At 40.9% G+C, this 26,121-nt stretch overlaps 1 protein-coding gene across 1 annotated transcript in view; it reads right to left on the reverse strand.

Annotated features, from left to right (window-relative positions):
* The window catches only part of CAPS2 (calcyphosine 2), a 120,703-nt gene that overhangs the window by 92,923 nt on the left and 1,659 nt on the right, over positions 1-26,121 (reverse strand). Inside the window, exons 2-5 of the mRNA XM_065413081.1 lie at positions 17,644-17,849; positions 12,691-12,760; positions 8,683-8,773; positions 7,107-7,216 (exon numbers count right to left, since the gene is read on the reverse strand). Coding sequence (XP_065269153.1) covers positions 7,107-7,216; positions 8,683-8,773; positions 12,691-12,760; positions 17,644-17,849 — 477 coding nt within the window. The remainder of the gene's footprint in view (positions 1-7,106; positions 7,217-8,682; positions 8,774-12,690; positions 12,761-17,643; positions 17,850-26,121) is intronic.

Raw genomic sequence — 26,121 nt, forward strand, 5'->3', positions numbered from 1 at the left:
CTCTGATGGTTAGAAACCTTTGTCTAATTTCAAGCCTAAACTTGTTGATGGCCAGTTTATATCCATTTGTTCTATGTCTACATTGGCGTTTAACTTAAATAACTCCTCTTCCACCCTGGTATTTATCCCTTTGATGTATTTAGAGAGAGCAACCACGTCTCCCCTCGGCCTTCATTTAGTTAGGCTAAACAAGCCAAGGTCTTTGAGTCTCCTCTCATAAGGTAGATTTTCCATTCCTCAGCTCATCCTAGTAGCCCTTTTCCGCACCTGATCCTGTTTGAATTCATCTTTCTTAAACATGGCAGACCAGAATTGCACACATTATTCCAGATGAGGTCTCAGCAGTGCCTTGTACCATGGTACTAACACTTCCCTATCTCTACTGGAAATACCTTGCCTGATGCATTTTACGGCTGCATTAGCCTTTTTCACAGTTCAGTCATCCTGTGATCAATCAATTCACCCAGGTCTCCTCCTCTGTTGCTTTCCACTGATAAATCCCCAGCTTATAGCAAAAATTCTTGTTGTTCGTCCTTAAGTGTATGATCTTGCACTCTTCACTATTAAATTTCATCCCATTTCTATTATTCCAGTTTTCAAGGTCATCCAGATCTTCTTGTATGATATTAGTCCTCCTCCATATTGGCAATGCCTCCAAACTTCGTGTGATCCACAGATTTTATTAGCACACTCCCAGTTTTTGTGCCAAGATCATTAATGAAGTTAAAATCGGTCCCAAAACCAATCCCTGAAGAACTCCACTCGTAACCTCCCTCCAGCCTGACAGATCACCTTTTAGTATCACCCCTTGTAGTCTCCCCTTCAACCACTTCCTCACCCAACTTTTAATTCTCATAGTAATCCCCATCTTCTGTAATTAAATAATTTCCCGTTTGGAACTGGATCAAATGCCTTACTAAAATCCAGGTAGATGTGATCATCTGCGTTCTCTTAGTCTAAAAAATCAGTTATCTTAAAGAATGAGATCATGTTGGTCTGGCATAATCTCTCTCTTGTAAAACCATGTGTATTCTATCCCAATTACCTCTATGTCCTTAACTACTTTCTCTTTCAAAATTTGTTCCAAGAACTTGCATACAATTGAGGTCAAACTAACGGTCCTGTAGTTTCCCAGATCACTCTTAAAAATAGATACTACTGTATATTAGCAATTCTCTAGTCATAGGGTACAACCCCCAAGTTCAGAGATTCATTACAAATCCTTGCTATTGGGCTTGCAATTTCATGTGCCAGTTCCTTTAATATTCTTGGATGGAGATTATCCAGCCCCCCGGAATTAGTGCCAGTAAACTGTTTGAGTTTGACTTCCACCTCGGATGTGGTAATTTCTACTTCCATATCCTCATTCCCATTAGCCACCCTGCCACTATCCCGAAGTAGCTCATTACCCCTTATTAAAATAAAATTAAAAAAAAAAAAAAAAAAACACTTTGCCTCAGTTTAAGTGTTGTGCCATGCCTAGATATCTTTAAACTCCACCCCATCCTCAGGGCTCAGCAGTCCCACTTTTCTTTGTTTCTTTTTACTTATATGGCTACAGAAACTTTTACTATTGGTTTTAATTTCCTTTGCAAGGTGCAAATCTGCTTGGTTTTTAGCAGCTCTTACTTTTCCCCTACACTTTCTGACCTCCAAGAGGTATCATCTTTCCTTGCTGATCTAGCCCAATAGAATAGAAACCATCATAGAATAGAATATCAGGGTTGGAAGGAACCTCAGGAGGTCATCTAGTCCAACCCCCTGCTCAAAGCAGGACAAATCCCCAGACAGATTTTTGCCCTAGATCCCTAAATGGCCCCCTCAACGATTGAACTCACAACCCTGGGTTTAGCAAGCCAATGCTCAAACCACTGAGCTATCCCTCCCCCCAAATCCCCCCTGAGCTATCCCCCCCCCTCAAATCCCCCCTCCTCCCCAATCTTCCATTCCTTGTAGGTTTTCTGCTTTCTCTTAATAATCTCTTTGAGATGCTTACCCATTCAGTTTGGTCTGCAACCCTTCCCTACAAATGTTTTCCTCTTGCTTGCGATGCAGGCTTCAGACAGTTTTTGCAACTGTGACAAAGTAATTCCAAGCCTCCACCACATTCAGAACCTTGAGTTCTTCAGTCCAGTCCACTTCCCTAACAAATTCCCTTAATTTTTTAAAGTTTGCCCTTTTGAAAATCAAGGACCCTAGATGCAGATCTATTTTTGTTTATCCTTCCATTTAGTTTAAACTGAATTAACTCATGATTACTTGAACCAAGGTTATCCCCTACAACTAGCTCTTCTATGAGGTCCTTACTACTCACCAATACCAAATCTAAAATGGCATCACCTCTTGTTGGTGCAGTGATTATTTGGTGAAGAAATCTGTCAACTATCACACCCAGGAAAATCTGGGCCCTATTAATAGTAGCACTTGTCCTCCAATGTGTGTGAGATTATGGGAGACTTTAACTTCCCAGATAATTCTCAGTATTATTTATTTCATTATAAATATTAAAGAGGTCTCCATATCCAAGTTGGATCCTGGGGGTCTGTAGCATACCCCAAGCACTAGCCCTGGGGAACCTCTGGTAGCTTTCTTCCCCAAAGTGATTTTGACCCAAATCAGACTGTCTTATCCATTCCATCACTTCTAATTTCTTTACAGTCTACCTTGTCATTAATATACTACTCCACCACCTTGACATTTATTTCTGTCTTTCTTGAACAGCACATACCCTTCATTACCTGTACTCCAGTCATGACTACAATTCCACCATGTTTCTGTTATTCCTATAATACCTGGTTTCACTTCCTGCATGAATAGTTCTAGTTCCTTCATTTTGTTACCCAGGCTCCTTGCATTGGTATACAAACATTTGAGTTGTTTCTGCTTGGCTTAGCCTGGATTCCTCACCTGATTGGGTACAGCCATTCTACTGCCAGTGTCACCTACCTGTTAGCTTCATTGATATGAGCACTGTCTTTCCTCTTAATGTTCATTCTTCAACCCACTGCTGTTCCTTTCTCTATTGCTGTATTCTCTTTCTTGATTTTCCTCCCAACCATCTCCTCTGAGTTCCTAGTTTAAAGCTCTTTTAATCAATCAATTGTGCCAAGCTCCAACCCAGAAGTCTATTTCCCCTCCCTACTCAGGTGGAGTCTGTCCCATGAGACCAGTCCTCTGTCCATGAATACTTCCTAGTGGTCAAACACTCCAAAACCCTCCTTATAGCACCACTGCCTGAGCCATCTGTTGATCATCATAATCTTGTCTCACCTTTGCTCTCTTCCTCTAAGGAAAGGTAGAATCCCACTGAAGATCACCTGAGACTCCATTTCAAGAGTCTTTCCCAACCTGGTATTGCCTCCCTTTACGCATTCCAGAGAGAATCTAGTAGTATCATTTGTTCCCTCATGAAGGACTCATTAGGATTCTCTTCAGACTCAGGTCTACATCCCATAATTTAGCTCCTGACAGCACACCATTCTGTTCTCTGGATCAGCTCCGGTGACAGGCCTGTCTGTTGTTCTTAGAGCTGTTAAACAGCTGCTGCATTGCCCACTTAAGATGGCTACACTTCACTAGCAGATGAAGTGTGATCCCATATCTAGTTTGTATACAAGTTTAAGCCTGTATTGTGTAGACTTAAGTTCTAGAGCATCTATTAAAACAACTGAACTTGTTTTGGCAATTTATTTTAAATAATTAAGACCCTACCTGAATTGCAGGATGATCTTCCCACATCTCAATTGTGGATAAGACATTGGGGGGGGTAAGGGGGGGGAGAGGAGAGAGAGCGGGAGGAGAATCACAAAAAAGTAATAATGAACCTATATTAATATCTGTAATTTGGAAAGAGCCACAGTTAACTTATTTGTTTAAGAAAAAATTGCTGGAACAATAATAGTTGAATGTTTATGTTATACCTGCGCAAAAAAAAAAAAAAAAAAAAAAAGGTGATAACCAGACAATCTGGTGCAACTACAGGGCCGCAACCAGCGCAGGGGAGCCATCCAGGGCACAGAACCAGGAAGTGTGGGGCAGAAAAAAAAAAAAAAAACAGTAGGGGGTAGAGCCCTGCAGGAGGCATGGTATTGCCCCCTTTACTTCTGCACTGCTGCTGGTGGTGGTACTGCCTTCAGAGCTCGGTGCCTGACCAGCAGCTGCCACTCTCCAGGCATCCAGCTCTGAAGGCAAACACCGCCACCAGCAGCAGCACAGAGGTAAGGGGGCAATACTGTGCAGGGCTGAACTCCCTACTGTTCCCCCCCCCCCCTATAATTTTTCCACCCCATTTTTTCCACGCCCTCCTCTTCCTCCCATCCCAGCTTTGCACCCAGGGAGGCTGCCCTGCTCCCCCCACCCTGGTTACAGCCCTGTCCAAAACTCTCCAAGATTATTTAATGTACTAATGGAGGGGAAAAAAGTGTCTTGCAAACCTCAAAATGTATGCAAAATTGTGGACTGTGCAAAGTAAGCTAATTCAAAAACAAAACTGCGGTAGAAGCCTAATATTGTGGAATCCACAATTTCCACAATAATGCAAATGAAGGATGGACCTTATAATTTTTTTTTTAGATAGAATATAAAATTCTACAAATAAATAAAATAGTTATTAAAATGGTATTTAAAAGGACATCCCTACAATAGTCATTTCCATTTTCCTTCAAGAGACTACGACAGTATGCCTGCAGGATTTGTTAAAGTACAGGAATACAGTCAGAACTGGTTTGAGTTCCTCTCAGTGTCTAATAAGTATGCACAGAATAGCTATTTTTACTCCTGAGGGAATTCTGCACCAAAAAATTTAAAAATTCTGTGTACAGTATTTTAAAATTCTGCAAATTTTATCAATAAATGTGCCTCCAGCATGGCAGTGGGGAGCACAGGCCACTGACTGCATTGAGGTGGGAGATCACCCTGAAGCCCCCCCCGTATAGGGACTCAGCTGTGAGGCTGCACCTGACCCTGACATAGTGCAAAGGCTGAACCTGCCCCACAAACACCCTGGGGCCCTGCCCCTCTGCGCCAGCAAGATCCAAGTGTGAAGGGGCTTGGTGTGGGGGGATCCAGGTATGGGGTGAGGTTTCTGTGTGGGGCAATCTGGGTGCGGGTGGCTCAGTGGAAGATCTAGATGCACAGGGCTCGTTGGCGGGGGTTCTAGGTGAAGGGGCAATGGGACTCAGCAGGGGATCCAGGTGAAGGTGGTTGGAGCTCAGCAGGGAGGTCTGGGTGTGGGGGCTTAACGGGGGGCCAGATTCTGGGGGAGTGGGGCTTGATGTGGTGGGGATCCAGGTGCAGCAGGTTGGGGATCAGTGGGGTCCAGGTGTACGGCAGTAGGGCTTGTCAGGGTGAGGGTTCAATGGACCTGCTTAACAGGGGAGCCCCAGCTGCTGCCGAGGGTACACTGTATGCCGGATTCCTTCGTCCCCCCACGATTCCCCTATTCCCTTTTCTTCTCTATTCCCCTCCTCTCACTCCCACATTCCCCTCCCCCTGCTCTATTCCACCCCCTTCCTTCCCCACTGCCTCTTCCCCCCACCCTCGCTTACCCAGCCCCACCGCAGGCACTCACTCTTGTACAGGAAACAGGAAAGCTCCCAGCACACAGAAGGGGAGTATGACTGGCACTAGGACCCAGGAGGCAGTGTTCAGCTGCAGAGGCAGCAGAGCAGAAGGCAGCCTCCTTCAGCTGGGTAGCTGTGTGCTTGTGGAAATATGGGGTGGGGGGGGGGGCAGTGGCACATAACTCTGTGCCTCCCTCCCCCCATACCTCACCTGTATTTGGAGGGAGCAATCCCCCCCAAAAAAACTGCACCCATGGTCACCCCCCGTGTGGCTTCCCTTTGCTTCCCTGCAGGGAAGCACAGGAATTCTACAAGGGAGCTATTTTCTGCAGGCACCAGAATCCCCCCAGCAGTATACTTTCTTCAGTTTGCACGTGAAACTCCAGAAAAAGACATTTAAATTACTCTAAGATTTCTATATTTAAAATAATCACTATGAGTTGTATCCATTCCTCTTAGTTTTAATTAGGTATGAAAACAAATATTGTATTAAGAAATCTTGATGCTTTAGTGGAGCACCATGTGTAATTTCAGTGTATTATATACAGATAGTACAGAAATATTTTCTATAGAAAAAATAAATAGAACTATATGTGTAAACATTCTGGGTGAAAGCCTGCCACCCACTGAAGTCAATTGCAGAACTTCCATTGACTTCAGTGGGGCAGGATTTCACCTCTACTTTTAAAGCATATAGCAGTGACAGAATATTTTAAAAGTGCATACAATGTTATGTGCAACAATTCTTTAATTTTGAACATTTTATATATGCATATTTAATTCATATCTATTACGCCGCCTTAATTCAGTCTCTTCTGGTTCCAGTATCTCTCTATTTATTATTTCTTGAACTTCTATCACCTTTGGCTCAATCAGCTGACTAAGTGTGAATTCACAGTCACACAGTTCATGCTCTTCCTTTCTGTAACAACCATCAGTATCTTCAAGCAGATCTTCAATACTATGATCTTCATTGTCATCTGCTTTTTCCTGAGTGTGTTTGCCAAATGACTGAATGAGATCTTCAAGTTTCTCATTACATGTGTGATTAACATCTTAGTTTACAAAAAAAGAAAATGAAGATTTAAGATTAGTGACAGGGTTCTCAGTTTCAGAAGTCATTCTTAGAAGTTTCAGTTTTAATTCCTCCAAAAAGTCTGACTAATGCATTAGCAGCCTATTGAGGCCGAGAGCTCATGATGCATTCCGTCAATTCCAATCTCTCTAATAAAGCAGCAGTGGACTTCTGGCTCTAAATGCAGCAGTGTATTCTGGTAGGATTGAGCTGTGTTCCCACCTCTAAAGATCCAACATCTCAATTTGTAACTAGGTACCCGTCAGGTAAGTGAGCTGCTACTTTTATAGACAACTAGTGGCAAAATAAGATTTTAAAATACCATCTGATAATATCCACCAGTCTGGAAGTAAGAACCATATTGTATCCAAGATGTATGAACTGAACATTCAATTCTTTACAACTTAAGTAAGCTAAACACTGATTTACTGTAATAAGGATCTACAACATTGACTGAAAACTAGAAGTACCTTTTAGTTTCATTTCTGATTTATCCAATCCACTTTCCTTCATCAGCTGTCTAATGGACTGGAGCTGTGTCATTATTTCATCTTTCTGTTCACAAGCCAAAGCATTAACACTGAAATGAAGAGACAAGAAGCTGAAGGTTCACCTGAGCTACACCTGGAAATGAATACTTGTCAAAATTTCACCGAAAATATTATTCTGACTCCAGAATAGATCGAACTTCATGGTTGGATGAGTGACTAAAAACAGTTTTAAAACCTGTTGGCAACCATCACTACATTTCCTCTGAAGATTGAGAACAAAAAAGCAAAACTGAAATATAGCTACTGGCTGATTTCATTACTGAATTTTTATGATGGGTGTTCCAGTTGAAGAAGTGCCCATTGAAAGATGGAATTAACAATGAAAGCTATTCTAGACAACTTGTCAAATAAGACCTCAGAAAGGGAACATTACAGCTTGGATAAAAGTGTCTTATCAAGATGTTTTGTTTTGAAGAGATTGCTGTTAGAGTATTAACCAGTTGCAAGTTTGTCATTTAATTTTCTGATTTAATAAGGAGCTTCAACCTATTAAATTTAATAATGTACTGAAAGTTATTAAGTTCAAGAACAGCACCGAGGTAATACATTTGTTTTAATTTAATAACATAGTTCTCATGAAAGATGTCAAATCAACACACAGTCCCTATCGGTGTGTGAACTGAGTACTCTTGATTGCTGATGTACAACACTCCCAATTAGTGTGCCTCAACCCTACTTCAGGGAAGGTACTTTTCTAGAAGTATAAGTAGCTCTTGTTAGTTATTCCCTAGTTTTCTACTGAGACTACCAATGGATCAGAAATTATGATAATTCCCTATGATATACATTCATGGCCACCTAAACCAAGTAAGATAAGTTCATAAAGGCCAAATATGGTAGCTATCAAATGGTAATTACTTTTGGTCACTACACATGATCTGGAAGGGGAAGAAACTCCATATTATATTAACAGTCATGAGCCATCCAATCCCCAGCAAAGAATTTCAAATGCTATTTAGGTTTACTTTGTATTTAGAAGAGATTTCACTAAAAACTATGCTTATTTCTCCTTCCTCAGAATCTGTATCAAGTTTCAATTAAGATCAGTTTTTCTACAACTGGGCTTCCCATAATTTTGAAAACAATCTTTATTAAAAATCATTTGAGAAATCAGGAATTTTACTTAGTACTTAAGATAATAGTATTGTTTCTAAAGAACTGAAGCAAAATTGGTGAACATGTTTTACATGGGTGTTTTGAATGTGGAAAGACATGAAAATACCACTTTGCAGTATTATCATCCCATTACTATGCTGCTTACATCGGTATGTCAACAAGGGAGCTGTCTGTAGCAATGCCTGTTTAAATCTGCAGCGTTGGCTACTGTATGTACAGCATTATACAAATGCTACATTACAAACAAGGTTTCTCAGTACCTTTCACCTCATAAATAAGATGATCTTTTGAGATGTTTGTAACTCCCTAAAAAGTTGGGGGCAATTAATATAACTTTATTTAAGGCATAACCTGTATCCCTTATCCTGAAATTACTCACCAGTTCGACAGTGGGTCTAACTGAGTCAATAAAGAATTTAAAATTTTCTCTGTCTGTGCTAGATGCTGCTCCAGTTCCAAAAGCTGATGTTCTAAAAGAGAAGACAGTGTATTAGACATGTGTTTGCACTGCAAAATGGCAGCAAAGAAATAAAAGCCAAATTATGTTTTTGGTTAGGTAGACATTATCAAAAAGAAATAAAGTAACCCCTTCTCTGTAAAACTTTGGAGTGACTGTGTGTAAAAGTTGCTCAGCTCTTGGCACTACCTTACCCCCAAAAAAGGAGGAACTGGAGTCCAGAAAAGGTAAACTCCAGTTATCAGACAAATGGGGGGGGAAATTGACTAATGAAAAAGAAAAACTATACACACAAATATTTTCCTAAGCATGATGGGGAGGACACACTAATAGGTTACAGGGATTTGAAGGATGTAAACACCAGCAAAGGCACAGGAGTTGGTTAGGATAGTAAATAAAAAGGAATGTAACTAGGAGTAATAAAGGGAAAATCATGACTATAAAAGCAAGACATCCTGATAGTAACTATTAAGCTTACTTAGGTTCCCCAAAGGACCTACAGAAACCACATAACTTGGTGTTTAGACTAGGCTCAATAAGACACAAGAAAGTGTGTTGTGGGGAACAATCTTTTATTAGTATGCAGTGGTAATGGATTACTCCATTATTCTTTACTACATCTCTTCTATAAAGCTGTTATGATTTTTAACTACACTAAAATTTGACATGCCCAGTCTGACCTACTCTAAAAATGACACATTAGTTCATTAGAGCAGAAGATCAATGAGAGTGTGACCCAAAAAAGCAGTAATCTACCTAAACCGCCAAACTCCCACCCTCAAAATTACTTTATTGAAGAGCATTCAACCAAGCATAAGAATGGCCATCCTAGGTCAGACCAATGGTCCATCTAGACCAGTATCCAGTCTTCCAACAGTGGCCAATGCCAGGTGCTTCAGAGGGAATGAACAGAACAGGGCAAATCCCGTCGTCCACTCCCAGTTTCTCATAGTCAGAGGCCAGGGGACACCCAGAGCACAGGATTGCATCCCTGACCATCTTGGTTAATACCCACTGATGTACCTATCCTCCATGAACTTATTTACCTAATTTTTGAACTCGGTTATACTTTTGGCCTTCACAACATCCCTTGGCAACGAGTTGCACAGGTTGGCTGTGCACTGTGTGAAGAAGTACTTCCTTTTGTTTGTTTTGAACCTACTGCCTATTAATTTCATTGGATGACTCCTGGTTCTAGTGTTATGTGAAGGAGTAAATACCACTTCATTATTTACTTTCTCCACACCAGTCATGATTTTATAGACCTCTATTATATTCCCCCTTCATCATCTCTTTTCCAATCTGAAGAGTCAGTCTGATTAATCTCTCCTCATATGGAAATTGTTCCATACTCCTAATCATTTTTGTTGCCCTTTTCTGTACTTTTTCCAATTCTAATCTATCTTTGAGATGGGGTGACCACATCTGTGTGCAGTATTCAAGGTATGGGCATATCATGGATTTATATAGATTTAATGTCTTATTATCTTCTATCCTTTTCCTAATTATTCCTAACATTCTGTTAGCTTTTTTGACTGCCACTTAGCATTGAGTGGATGTTTTCACAGAACTAGCCACAATGACTCCAAGATCTCTTAAGTGGTAATAGCTAATTTAGATCCCATTGTTTTGTATGTACAATTGGGATTAGGTTTTCCAGTGTGCATTACTTTGCAGTTATCAACCAAGAATGTCTTGTTACAGCAAGTTATTCTAAATATGTATGATGTGTCCTCATTGCTAAACAGAACGAACCAACCAAAAACAAAAGTCATACCCTTGGCATTTTGAAACCAAAGGCTCACAAATAGCTCCTTAATGACCTGAAAAATGAAAAAAAAAAAGAAAAAAAAAAAAAAAAAAAAAAAAAGAATTCTAAAAATGTGGAAACATGGACAAATTGTTAAGGACGAACACAAGAATAGCACAAGCATGTAGAGACAAAAATCAGAACGCCTAAGACACAATGAGTTACACCTAGCAGGAAACAGAAGGCAATATGAATAGGTTCTGGAAATACATTAGGAGCAAGAGAAAGCATTGGACCACTGCTTAGCGGGAGAAGGAGATCTAATAACAGTGACAACAAGAAGGTTGAGGTGTTTAATGCTTGTTTTGCTTAAGTCTTCCATAAAAAGGTTAACTGTGACCAAATGCTTAACACAATATTAACAATAAGAGGGAAGGAACAAGTTAGAGAATATTTAGATAAATTAGATGCATTCAAGATGGCAGGGCCTGACAAAGTTTACTCTAAGGAACTAGACATAGCAATCTCAGAACCATTGGGAACTATCTTCAAAAACTCATGGAGGATGGGTAAGGTCCCAGAAGCCTGGAAAACAGCAAACATAGTACATATCTTTAAAAAGAGGAACAAAGAGGACTCAGGAAATTAGAGACCAGTCAGCCTAACTTTGATACTCTGAAAAATACTGGAACAAGTTATTAAACAATCAATTTGTAAGTGCCTACAGGATAATAGGGTTTCATGTAATAGCCCACATGGATTCATCAAAAAATAAATCCTGACACGCCCCTTCTTTGATAGGGTTACTGGCCCACTGGTTGGGGGGGGGGGGGGAAGGGGAGAAGAAGTATGTGTGATAGATCTTGATGTTAGTAAAGCTTTTGACAGTTCCACATGACAGTCTAATAAGCAAAACTAGGGAAATGTAGTCTAGAAGAAATTACTATAGGGTGGATGCACAGCTGGTTGAAAGACCATTCTCAAATAGTAGTTATCAACAGTTCACTGTCAAACTGGGAGGGCGTATCTAATGGGGTCCCTCAGGGGTCAGTCCTGGGTCTATTACTATTCAATATTTCCATTAATGACTTGGAATGAAGTGGAGAATACGCTTGTAAAGTCTGAGGATGAAACCCCTCCCAGCTTGATGTCAAACATTTTGAAGGACAGGATTAGAATTAAAAACAAAATTGAAGAATTGGTCTGGAATCAACAAGATGAAATTCAATAAAGACAAGAGCAAAATACTGCACTTTGGAAGGAAAAATCAAATGTGTGAACACAAATTGGGAAATAACTTGCTAGGCAGTAGTATTGCAGAAAAGGATAAGGGCGATCATAAATTGAATGAGCCAACAATGTGAATCAGTTTCAAGAAAGTCTAATATTCTGGGATGTATTAAGAAGTGTTGTATGTAACACAGGAGGTAATTGTCCCACTCTAGTTAGCAATGGTAGGCCTCAGCTAAAGTATTGTGTCCAGTTTTGGGCACCATACTTTAAGAAATATGTGGACAAGCTAGAGAGTCCTGGGGAAAACAACAAAAAGGATAAGAAGTTTAGAAAACCGGAGCTATACGGAAAGTTAAAACAGGACATATTTAGTCTTGAGAAAAGAAAGCTGAGGGGGGACTTCAGTCTTCAAATATGTTGAGGGCTGGGGCTGTAATAAAGAGGACAGTGATGAATTGTTCTCCATGTCCACTCAAGGCAGGACAAAAAGTAAATTGTTTAATCTGCAGCAACGGAGATTTAGGTTGGATATTAAGAAAAACAATCTCACTAAAAGGATAGTAAGCTCTGGACTAGGCTTCCAAGGAAGACTGAAATCCTGAACATTGGAGGCTTTTAGGAACAGGCTGGACAAACACCTGTCAGTTATGATCTAGGTATACTTGGTGCTGCCTCAGCAGAGTGGGTGGGCTAGACAGCTGCTCCGAGTCCCTTCCAGCCCCACATTTCTATGATTCTAAGTATGCCACTACTGAGCATTGCTCTATGCCTATCACATACCCAAGCACCTAATTTTAAATTAATAGTCTTGCTAATGTTCTTCAAAGCATTTTAATAAATTAAGGGACTGGATTTTGTTCTGCAACTATCAATGAATGTATATGGTTTTATTTTAGAAGGAAAACTAAGCATTTTGCAATTATGCATGTTCTGAACTGATGCCTTGCCTGTTTCTTTTGCCTTATCTTCTGCTGTATTTTTCTCTTTCTTGGAAGAACTTCCTTCTTGAGATTTCATCTTAAAAAAAAAAAAAGTGAAGTTACACTTAAGCCAATATAATAGCTTAATATGCGTTTTAGAAGATAGAAGATGCTTATTTAAGCATCTAAATGTATTAAAAGTTTCAGCTACTATTTACTTTGTGATATTTTCATTCATCCTTGATCCCCCCCCCACTCCTCAAACTAAGTCAAACGCAGCAAAGCTCTCACTGAAACTATCCAAAGCTTTTTGCCAAAAAAGTGACATTTTAACATTTGTGAAATAATGTCCATAAAAAGTTTGTCCAAATCACTCTAGTTTTGCTAGTATAGCAGGTGTCCTGTTGCTTTCTGCAGATGCATTATATAAAACAAAACAATTTTATTTGTTTCATATAATCTCACCAGAAGTACCCACTTCAGAATCAGACAATTTATTGCAAGGCTGCCAGAAAACAAGCCAAGGATAACAAAGATGTGTATATAAAACTACATTCAAGACCTTAAATACGTTATCCTATCTCCTAGACCTGGAAGGGACCTTCAAAGGTCATTGAGTCCAGACCCCTATCTTCACTAGCAGGACCAAGTACTGATTTTGCCCCAGATCCCTAAGTGGCCCCCTCAAGGATTGAACTCACAACCCTGGGTTTAGGAAGCCAATGCTCAAACCACTGAGCTATCCCTCCTGCCCACCCATTGTTCATCAGTGCATAATATTTTGACTTCTACCTCAAATATGTCATTGTAAGCACAGAGAAAAAACCCACTGATTTACAGTGCCACCTTAAACTAGGTGCCACATTTTAGTCAAAACAGTTTATAGAATTTCTCAAATCACTGTATGAACAATGCATGAAAATTGCTATAAGGCTATTCAATTGGGGAATTTGTTTTAGCAGACACATTAACACCTTCAATTTACATTTAACCACAAAAACCTTCAGAAATGTAACCTCCTAGACCAGGGGTCGGCAACCTTTCAGAAGTGGTGTGCCAAGTCTTCATTTATTCACTGTAATTTAAGGTTTTGCGTGCCAGTAATACATTTTAACATTTTTAGAAGGTCTCTCTCTAGAAGTCTATATTATATAACTAAACTATTGTTGTGTGTAAAGTAAATAAGGTTTTTAAAATGTTTAAGAAGCTTCATTTAAAATTAAATTAAAATGCAGATCTTGTGATCCTTGCCCTTGTTTTTCCTTGCTGAGTTTTCATGGCTGCCGGGAGGGTAAGTGTCTTAAAAATAGTGAATTGCTCAGCTACTGCAGTGATGGGGGCCAGATAAGCAAGGGAGTCCAGGGCCGGACGGGACCACCAGCTTATTTAGCCTGGTCTCCTGCATGTCATAAGTCATCAGCAACTGAAATTAGACCAGGTGTTACAGCCAAAGCTACAGAAGGAAGTTACAAGACTGCACAGTGCACTGCAAAAAATGGAAAGCCATTTGCAGACGAAACCCCAGGCCGGCAGCAGAGTGCCACTGAAAATCAGCTCGCGTGCCACCTTTGGCACACGTGCCATAGGTTGCTGACCCCTGTCCTAGACCATATGATTATGCAAGACAATTAAGACTCAAGTTTCTGACATATCTATGTATGCTAACTACCTCAACTACAGTATGTTAATAAAGCTCTCTATATAGCTAAGTGATGACAATCTCCAAGTATGCAAAGAGTATAAACACCAAGGATGCTGAGGAATGCCAGCATATAGGGTGGCAGAGAGAAATCTCATTGGGAGTGATAACATTATTAAAAAAAAAAGGTATGCTGAATGTCAGGAAAATTTTCTTGATAAGGCCTTTCGGGCCCTGGAATTTTCCCCAAGAAAAATGGTGGAAGCCCTATCTATATCTCTAGCTAGGGCTTCCACCATTTTTCTTGGGGAAAATTCCAGGGCCTGAAAGGCCTTAAGAAAATATATCTGGGGCATTTAAAAGGCAAATTGCATTGGGGGAGGTTTTGCTTTTTATATTGGATAAGCGACCTCTAGCAATGACCTTTTCTCTCCAACCATACTGTTAAGTCTCTTGTAGTACAGGCCCCCATCCTAAGACTTAATTACCACTACCTCTTCTTTTCCAGCTTGTGAGAAATGCAGTCTGCTCCGCTTATATTGCTGCAAAAATAGTTTTCATGGCTCACTGCTTTGACTATGTCAGCCCCCTTTGCATTCCTCCCTCTCCTCACAGCAAACAAGCTCCCGTTCTCCCCCTCCCATCACCCTGCACCCCCACTCCCATTCAGTCCCTGGCTCAATGCTGTCATCCCACTAGCTCCTGTGCCCCCACCCCAGTCTGTCCCCCCGCCCTTCTGAACCCCAGTCTATGTGACCCACAGCAGCCCTGTGTGCCCCACTCTGTCCATCCCCCCCCCCCCCCCAATATCCTGTGTTTCCTCACCTGGCCCTGTCAGTGGGGCACTGTGAGGAATGCAGTGTCTCCCCTTCTCCCTATCTGCAGCTGGCTGCTCCAGACCCTGAGCCAACTGCCCTCTGTTCTGGCGTCACAGCAGCCCCTGGTGTAACTGAAGCCCCTCTCCAGCAGAATCTATTTTCTGCAGAGAAAAAAAAACAACACTGTGGGGGACATGAATTCTGCACATGTGCAGTGGCGCAGAATTTCCCAGAAGTACTTTTGAGGCCTGTCCTCCATTATCTCCTATACACATGAAGATGTCAACTTCAGCAGCATCTGCTGTGACAATGACACTAGTCTTTGTAAATTTAACAAATGTGTTATAAACAAGCACCTTCACGCTCTCTCCCATATTGCTCCTCATGCATGGGAGGAGATTCCCCATAAACATCCACAAGGCCAACTGATCAGCCTCCTTAAAACTCTCCTCTGTCATGATGCCCACAAAAGAAACTTCAACAGCTGTCAGGCAGCTGGTGTAATGTGACAACTACTTTTCATGCTGTCCAGTTTTGACTTATTACCTTATGCTCCTTGTTTGTTGTACCCACCTGTAGTCTCTGGTCTCATTTAGACTGTAATCACTTCAGAAAAGCGGGGACTACTCATTTTATTATGTGTTTGTATAGTGCTCAGAATGCTGTTGTCCAGTTCTAGGACTGGAGATCTTAGTAGCTACCACAATGCAAATAAATATCAGGACCTCACTTTGCTAGAAAACTGGATTATTACTTCTCTTTCAGCACTAAAAATAGATATGGTGTTATGTTTTTTAAACAAAATTCCCCATTGTTGCAGCATAACTGTTGGGATTTAAAAAAAAAAAGAGGAGTCTAGACTTCTACTGCTAAAGATTTCAGGGCGTGTCTATACAATGCTGCTAGCATGCTCTAGAAAGTACTAATTACATGAATTAGGTACCTTTAGACCCTGCTGGCATGTTCTAAGACAGGGCAGGTAGATTTACTCCTGAGAGAATTTTGCACCAAAAAAATTCTACCTATTTTATTTGTCAAAACAACACAGCAACAACAATAAAATCACACCATTTTCAGTTATTTGCTGACAAGTATTTTTAAATAAATTACCAAAATAACTGAAAATGGTGTGATTATATTGTTGTTGCTGTGTTGTTCTGACAAATAAAATGGGCAGAATTTTGCAGAAATTAAAGTGTTTAGGCACAGAATTTTTAATTTTAGGTGCAGAATTCCCTCAAGAGTACCAGGTGCAATTTAGAAGCAGGCAGCTCTGTAGGAGATCCAGGTGCAGAGGGGATCTGTATGCACAGGGACTCATTGAGGGGCTCTGGGTGCAGGGGAGTACAGGTGAAGTTGGTTAGGGCTCAGTGCGGGGGGGGGGGGGGGGGGGGAGAAGGGCGGTCTGGATGCTGGGGAAGGGGTCCAGGTGTGGTGGGCTACCGATGCAGTGTGTGAGGTTCGAGGGGGTGGGGGGCTCCTGATGCAGGGAGTGAGGCTTGGCAGGATAGAACTTTGGGAGGGGCTCAGTGGGGGGCTCCCGATGCAGTGGGGCTGGGTGCATGGGCTAGACCAGATGCACAGGGGTTGGGTAGACCGGGGGGGGGGGGGGGGAAATAGCTTCCCATACAGGACCCCTCCCCTTGTGGAGGAGGAACGGTGGGGCCAAGAAGTGGGGGGGATGGCTCACTGTACAGGGAGCTGCTCCCCCTATCTGACCAACCCCCATACCTCTGGACTCACCCCATACACCCAAACCCCCCACTGAGCCTCACTCTCCCACATGCAGAACTCTCTACCCATCAAGCCTCACCCCCTGCACCCAGACCCCCCACTGCCATGCAGAACTTCCCCCACATGGAGCAACTAGGGTTGGGTCCTCCCAGTTGCAGGAGGGGGAACTCCATCTCCATCATTGTCCTCCTCCCCTGCCCAGCCGGGACGAATGTCCCTGTGCAGCCAAGGCATCCACAGACACACACCCCTTTCCCTCCCGCAGTGAGGCTTACCTCTCTCCCAGCTGCTCCAGGTACCTTGGCAGATGTGCCCACACTGCCAGGGAGGAGTGAGCAAGCACTGGTTCAGCTTCTCTTTGCTTCCCCACAGAAACCATTTTTCTGAGGGGAAGCAAAGAGAATCTGCAGGGGGACACGTTTCTGCGTGGGAAGAGAGAGAGTTTGAGCCGCTGCTTAGGTTATGAATAGTACTATTGTATAAGGCTGTATCGCCAAAGTCTTGTCCAAGACCCAGAGAGGGAAGTTAGGATCTTAGATTTGAAATGTAAGAGACAAGAGGAAAAAAAGGAGAGTTAGAAAGTACACACACACACACACACACACACACACACACACACAAGTAAACAGCACAGTTTTTACTTTGCAGCTCATCTTTGAAGCCACATGGGGGCAAAAAACCAAAATAGGTGTCTTTTAAAGAACAATCTGCATGGACACGGGGAGGAACAAATGACCTGTTAGGTCTTTACCATCTCTCACTTCTATGGTTAAGATATTTAATATTTACCTTCAGGAATTTGTATGCTGCAAACACCCCCACACCAATAGCATACAAGGGCATGAGGGTAAACGCTAAATCTTTGCCACTGCCTCTAGTTCTCTCACTCTTCCTGTCCTTTTCCATTACATTCCTCATCTGCTGAAAGCTTTGGTATGTTTTACTTTCAGAACTTCCTGAATTCAGATGAGACTGATGAACTCTCCCAGAGGCACCTGCAAAATGAAATATTTTAAAAGAAAAAGTTTAGCCTTGTAGTTAATTTCAAAATGAGATTGTTCTGAAAATTTTCCTCCTTGTAGATTCACCATTTCTTTAATATTGTGTCAACCAATAGAACAACCACATACAAGGTTACAATAGACCACCCTTTCACGTATGCACAGTAAAGGGTATATTTAAAAAAAGTCTTCAAAGCTACTAAATAAAACACAGTACAAATTACCAGGCAATTTCTTTCTTACCAATGGAAATAATCTGGCAAAGTAATTGCAAACTGCAGTTAAGTTAGATATAACCAGTAATACACTCAAGTATCAGAGGGGTAGCCGTGTTAATCTGAATCTGTAAAAAGCAACAGAGGCTCCTGTGGCACCTTTAAGACTAACAGAAGTATTGGGAGCATAAACTTTCGTGGGTAAGAACCTCACTTCTTCAGATGCAGTAATACACTGCATCTGAAGTGTATTACAGTGTACAGTAATACACTGACATTAAAATCAAAATGCAAATAGCAATCTGGCATTGAACTCAAACCTACTGGAACTGCTTTTTATTATTATCAAACTTTCACTAGTTTTTCCATAAAAAGAGTTTTGATTTCAGTATTATCTACCTTTAGAAACAGAAATTTAATGTTTCCCTGTCTGAGCAAGAGACATTCACTAAAATAACCAGATTAGCATATGTAAAATACAGGTTTTAGCTGTAGGTTCAGTGTTATTATGAATGCTCTTTTACACATGTGTAAGAGTGTCATATCTCAGTAGAGTTAAATATTTAGTGGAAAAAAGTATAGTATTACACATGTGCAGTACAAATTTTCCAAACACTTAACTATTTCTAAAAAGGATATCCATATGTCTAATTAAGATGTCCTACTGACGATTGAATCAATGAGTCTGAAGTTTCAAAAATTAGTATATTTGAAATTTGAATTGAGGAGAGCAAGAATAGTATTGAAGCATGAAAAGTCTGCTTCCCACATACCAATATGATCTAGAAAATGTCAAATGAAGTTTTAGCAACCTTTACATGGCTAACAAATATATACCCTCAAGACAAAAATAAGCATGAAGTTTCAGACTACAGTGTTATTTCTCCCCCAGAAATAAGTAACAAATGCATTCTTTGCTCAAGTGCCACCTCCCAGTCACAACTTCTAATATCCTTCAGAATACCAACACTGCTGAGGATTTCTAGTGAGAACAATGAACATCATTACAGCCAGTTCTCATGTGAATCATAGTAAGCTTACTACTTCTGCCAACAGTTGCTAGCCTATGGCCATATTTTGCTGCCTATTGAACAACGTGCCTTAAATTTTCCAGAGATGTGAGCCTTGTTTCATTCAACACCACTTCACAAGCAGGTGATACCATACTTGGGGGGGGGGGAAAAAAAAAAAAAAAAAAAAACCACACTCCCTGGTATTATCTTACATGAAGACAACAGTGTCCAGTGAATGTACAAGTGGGATTCAAGCCTTAAACAAAAATAGGCATTGCAATTTTGTCACAGTCAAAGGAGAAAGATTACTAAAATAGATTCCTTTAGGTGGAAGAGTGGTTTTGATACAGATTTAAAAAAAAAAAAAAAAAAAAGTCAAGAAGTGAAAATATGAACTTAGATGCAGGGAGAAGACAACAAACCATGATATTTTACAAATCTAGAATAAAATGTCTAATGTGAGAATGATTCTTAGAGGTTTTAGAATTATTTTAAAATGCTAAAGCCCTCACCAAAACACATTCAGACCTCTAATGATGAATTGGAATTACCATTAAGATTAATATCAGCTCTTCAGTGGAGTGGTTCTCAACAACCCTTCAAGTCCTATCATATTTAATCAGTTTGCAGCATCTGAAATTTGAGCAACTTTTACATATCCAGTTGTTGTTCCTTGGAACATGAAGTAGAGCTGGGTAGCCATATTAAAAGATATCACATGAACTACTCCAACTAATGCAAACGGAACTTAAGACAACACAAACAGCTACTTCAATCAAGTTCATGGATATCCAGACAGAGCTAAAGAGTTTAAAAGGACATTGGCAGGTAGCAAACAACATTTGAATAAAATAGTTAACTCATCTGGCCATTTGTATAAACCCAAAATCTGCCTGGGTTTGAGTTAAAGGTGCATATCAAACTTTTGGCATAGCTCTGATTAATGAATCAGTGTTCAAAATTAGAAAGCCTGCTTTTTATAGAGCCGCAGAATTTTTAATATAGTATCCAAAAGTCACTAGATTCTTTCCTAACATATGGATGACAAGAATTTATAGTCTTAAACCAAAAAGGGTAAGGTGACACGGAAGGAAGAGCATGCAATAATGATTTTTAAGATATATATTTTCCTTCACCTAGTTATTTTGCCCATTAATAGTTAGTCTTTACTTTTTGTTGTTTTAACTTGTGCTCAGTCATAGCCATTTGTACCTATTTCCAGTTTTGTTTGTTTTCAAAACATTTAAATTACTTTAATCTCTTATTTCCATTTTTTAAAAAGCCATTTATGTAAATATTTCTATATGCTTAGACTTTGTTTAGATCAATCATCTTGTGTAGTCCTCATGACTAAGGCTACAATTTAGTCATGGGTATTTTTAGTAAAAGCCTTGGACAGGCCACTGATCGTGAATTTTTGTTTATTGCCTGTGACCTGGTCATGACTTTTACTAAAAATACCCATGACTAAATCGGGGGGGGAGGGGGGGAAGAGGGGGGCGGCAACGCAAGCAGCTGCTGCTCGGGGGGCAGGGGGAACACCACTCCAGCAGTGGCCAGTGCAGCTGGCTGCGGGGCCGCCCAAGCCCCAGAATCCATGACTTCTGCGACCTTTGAAACACACACAGACAAGTTAAAGTACTTTCTTCTGTCTTCTTTCTTTTGCATGAATAAGCAATGGGAAAATAGGCAGCATGATTTACTGCCCAAACAGCCAAGATGTGCGAGGGTGTTACCTAATGTATGGGTCAGAGTTTGGATATTTTCTGAATTGGCATAGGGAACTGAATACGTGGGAACTGCACAGCCAGCTGAAAAGTTTATTTTACTTTGTTACTATACCAAAACACTAGCTCCAGTAGCTAATGCACAGGAACTGTGGGCCAGATCCTGGCGTCCAGTCAAACAGGATGAATTGATTTAACTCACTGATTTTGATCATGATTTAAATCAGCAAGCTGGAAATCTTTATTTTGCATTTGCACTTTTTAGTCCTAATAAAAGTTGAATCTAATTGGTTAGTAAATATATTGATTTTTAATTAAATATAGCCTTTACTCTAAGTTTGGTGGTACTTCGTGCTAACAAGGAGGAAATGCTATATCTATTTAATTATATAGCTTAAGACGTTTATTCAGATTCTTATTTTTATATTTTTATTATGTTAAAAATGGCCTATGGCATCTTATTTACTAAATGATTCATATGTTGCTTGTGATGTTTTTCCAGCTGCATGTAGATGGGAAATTGGAATGAAAGATAACTTTAAAATGGTGGGGTTTTGTGTTTTTCGTTAAATAAAACCCATCTTAAATTCACTGGATAGGCAAGAAAAAAGTTTATCAAGATAAGTTAGTTTTAAATGTAAAATATATTTATTAAATAAAGGAAGTATAAGCTATAGTTCCAATTGTTTCTGGTCATCATGTACTTCCAGATTTTAAAACTAGCAGATCACATCCCGATTTTATTCATAGATTGGAAGAGAAAAAACAAGCTTTCCTGCTTTTTCAGCTGCCAATCAGCATTTCAGTTTTGAATGGATTAGTCACTGAAATGAAATACATGAATAAACTGAAATGAAGTGTTCTCTCTACACCTGAAGAAGAAACTACAGCTGTCAAAAGGTAGTTTAGCGCTTCAGCAAACTCTGATTCCAGAGTGACTTCCAACATTTCAGCAGTTTGACTCCTTAAACTTTTTCAGCAAATACGTGCTGCTTGAATATTTAATTTAAATGGTTTTAAATAGATTATAATAAGTTCAGGTCTTAACATAGGTTGTCAATCTCAAATTTAATTTTGAATAGTTTTTTTTAAATGTAATTTAAATTTTAAAAATCCATTTTTAAAAGTATTGATTTTTATCCATCCTGCAGCCAACTCATCTTCAGTAGGAGGAATCTCTTGAAGTTCAGTGGAAACCCCTAACATTAATTATCAGGGTTGATGAGCTATAAAAGAAGTTCTGTTCTTTAGTTCTTCTTGGCCAGATGGATGATGACCAAATTAAGGTGTAATTCTCAAAACTCCAAAAGAGATTCAGAGGTACCTAGTAAAAGAGAAAGTTCTTCAAGTGATTGCCCACATGGATTCCATTCTTGGTATGCATATGCCCCATATGTGAGAGACCAGATTCTTTTGGCCAGCAGTGTCCTTTGTAGCCCCTCACACCCTCAAAAGGACATACAGGGTATATTTACACTGCAATAAAACATCACTGGCTGGCCTGTGTCAGCTGACTCAGGCTTAGGGCTACAAAACTGCAGTGTAGATGTTCAGGCTTGGGCTGGAGCCAGGGCTCTGAGAACCCATGAGGGGTGAGGTAGTGTTCTTTAATATTTTCATTAATCAGTTAGTTGTTAGAGTCTTATATTTAATTGCCCCTAGCTTAATAAAAAAAAAAAAACCTCTCCCAGGTAGGTTTCCTTTAGGCTAAACACCATTCTCCACCCCTGTACAGAGACAGCAAAAGCTAGGTCTCCAGGATTCAAGATATATGCTCCATGCTTTGATGCCTATTAACAATGGGCACTCTCAGTGCCTACTCTGCCTAGGAGAGGGACATATCCCAAGCAATATTCCATATGTTTTTCATTCTCCAAGAATGGGGGAAGCCTGCATGAACCCTATTTCTCCTCGGGAGATCAATGGAAGCCTCCTTGGACACCAAGTGAAGGCCACAGCCAGGCCAGCCATCTCATCAGTCTCTCTGTTAGGGACCCCGTTACCAGAAATACCACCTCAAGCTCCTGGGTCACATCTACTCAAAGGCCCCATTCATCTGCCACTGTTCCAGTGTCAATATCTTTGGACGGGGCAGAAGAGAGCACTGCCCCAGGGAGGAGCAGGGTCGACGCGGGGGGGGGGGGGGAGAAGAGGGGAAAGCCTCCCCCCCAGCAAGGACAGACCGGCTAAAGAGGGCCGACGGGGGGGGGGGGGGGGGGGAAGAGAGAGAAGCCGGTACAAATTAGCGGGGCCCGGTGGTCCGGAAGGGGGCCCGAGTTCCCCCTCTCCTCGGCCCTGTTTAGCTGGTCCGCCCTTGCTAGGGGGCCTGAAAAAAATTTTCACCGGGGCCCAAACCCGCTCTCGGCGGCCCTGGGGAGGAGCCAAGGTCACCCTCGTTGGTGCCTTGCAAGCAGACACACAAGAGTCACCAACCTCCTAAGGGCCAAAATCCTGACAAAGTCCCTTCAGGTGCTCGGATACCAGTTAGCAACAGAACACTAGTGGTAGCCACTACATCTATGGACCACGTCTCTCCTGGCAGAGTTCTGGGATACTGAGCGTGGATTTAGTGTTGGAATCACCTCTCCTTGAAAGAGAGAGTGGCAACATCCAAATCACCAGCTTCTGAGTCGTTGGCTAAGAGGGTAGCCGCAGTACCAACCTTCCTTCTACAGAGTTATGGCATTCCCGACAGAAGAACCCCACCCTTGGAGGGAATATATTCCTCTCCTCATCCTCCTCTACATACACAGGAACTTCTTCCCCTCCTAGGGGTAGCAGAATTCCATGTGAAGCAATTTCTTCATCTCCCTAATTTTTCCACAAGCCTCATTTAGCCTTGGGGGGGGGGGGGGGCGGAGGGAAGAAGGAGGATTAAATTTCACACATTTGTCCTATCAGTGTAAAAGGACAGTGGCCTTACATGAACATGATTCATGAACATACATAGGTTGTTTGTGGCCTTCGCAGGCAGAATTCTAAGTCAGGCCATATCTTCTCAGAGATTGTCTAAATCCATTTCCAATTGCATAAGGATATGTTATGTGTTAGCCAAGTTAGATCTGCCTAACCACATTTAGAGCTCATTCCACTAAAGTCCAGGTCTCCTACATCAGGACTGCTGCTCATTTAAATAACGACCCAATTTCTAAAACCTGTAGAGCAGCTACTTGGAGCTCAGTACACATATTTACAAGATACTTTCTTTGGTAGAGGCTTCCAGATCAGTTGCCTATTTTGGTAGAGCTGTCCTGAAGACCTTCTTTAAGTAAGGCTTCTAGGAACCACCCCCAAGCAAACAGATAACTGTCTGTTAGTCATCAAGATTGAAATCAGTGTGGACAATCACTTGAAGAACATTTACAAACCCTACAGTAACTACTGAGATGTGTTTCCACATGGATTCCAGGACCCTGCCCTCCTTCCTTGCTACTGCAGAGTCCTACTCCTCTGGGAACCTGCATTGGCAAAAGAACTGAGGGAGGACTGGGCCCACTCAACCCTTTATACCAGGGGTTGACAACGTTTGGCACGCGGCTCGCCAGGGTAAGCACCCTGGTGGGCCGGGCCAGTTCATTTACCTGCTGACGCGGCAGGTTCGGCCGATCGCGGCCCCCCCAAAGCTGTGATTTGTGTATTTTTCAGGCCTCCATTTGGAGCATATAGTTCTCATAAGAGGGTTTGCATCAATCTCATACATCAGCATTGTAGATAACCCAGACCACCCCTCTACTTCTTCCTCGGTGATGCACACTAAGTTTTAAGCAGGGAAAACTATAGCATTTAGCTTGGCAGTGGTTTTACATTCACCACACGAATGTCTTAAACCTTAATTTCCCCTCCCCAAACTAGATGGACGATTGCAACAGATTTTAGTTACCCACACAATTCCCATGAGTACTATATACAGGCACTTGTATAGTTCCAAGAATGGAGCCATTAGTGAGCATTGTTTATTGAATGTTTTTTCTTTCCCCATTACTTTTTGATGCCAACACCTCACTTCAGTGGCCATTTAGAAAAATCTAAGTAAAAAACTACCTTGTATGGTGTATATAATCAGGATCTTAATTATTTATTATGGTGACATTTAGAAGTCTCAGATCCATTGTGTATAGTGCCTAGCACACATAACAATAAGACATCCCTGCCTCAAAGAGAAAGGTCCAGAAAATGTATAATTCTATAGCAGAGGTCAGCAACCTTTCAGAAGTGGTGTGCCGAGTCTTCATTTATTCACTCTAAATTTAAGGTTTCACGTGCCAGCAATAAATTTTAATGTTTTTAGAAGGTCTCTTTCTATAAGTCTTTAATATATAACTAAACTATTGTTGTATGTAAAGTAAATAAGGTTTTTAAAATGTTTAAGAAGCTTCATTTAAAATTAAATTAGAATGGAGAGCCCCCCAGACCAGTGGCAGTGTGAGTGCCACTGAAAATCAGCTCGCGTGCTGCCTTTGGCACGCATGCCATAGGTTGCCTACTCCTGTTCTATAGGTTAAACCTAAGCTTTAGGGCCATTCTGAACTGCACATAAAGATTTACACATTGTATAGAAGCTCGTAAGTTGCCTGTTTTATTCCCAAGTATTGAACAGTGAATTATTAGAAATCATATAATGTTTATGTTATTTCTCCTGGTTTACAACTGCCTTCAACTTATTAAATCATAAGGCTGTCTCAAGAAGTTAAATTGACCTAATTAATTGCAAATATTAAAATCTGATGAAAATCTGCATCTGACAAAGTGGGTATTCACCCACAAAAGCTTATGCTCCAATAAGTCTGAGTCTATAAGGTGCCACAGGACTCGGTCCATTTTAATATTTGTAAAAAGTGACAACTTGCCTTCAGAAATATAGGGCCAAATCCTTGGCTGGCATAAGTTAGCACCATTCCATACCAATTTAGACCAGACAAGGATTTGACTTTAGTGAATAGCTAGAATCTCAGCACAGATGAAGATTATTAGTTTTAAACAAACATCACCCCCAATGCCTGTTTGCAGAAGTAACTACTAACACATTACCCAACAATCAACATTATTTGATTTCCTTATTGAGATTGTAACACTCAGCTTTTTCACATTTCCCTGCATCCTGTTTTTACCAATTATTTGGAATAAAAAAAAAGACTAAGAACACCAGTTGGTTACAAGCAATACCTTTTGTTAGCCTAATAAAATGTGTGCTTTTGAGAACAGAGCATCATCTACACTATTAGGACAGGAGGAATGCCCCCAGTTACTTCTTCTCTATTAAATGAAACAAAGAGTGTCTTATCATTGTCTCTATTTTGTGATTCCTTTATCA

This window comes from Emys orbicularis, chromosome 1 (assembly GCF_028017835.1).
Source record: "Emys orbicularis isolate rEmyOrb1 chromosome 1, rEmyOrb1.hap1, whole genome shotgun sequence".
Taxonomy (NCBI): Eukaryota; Metazoa; Chordata; order Testudines; family Emydidae; genus Emys; species Emys orbicularis.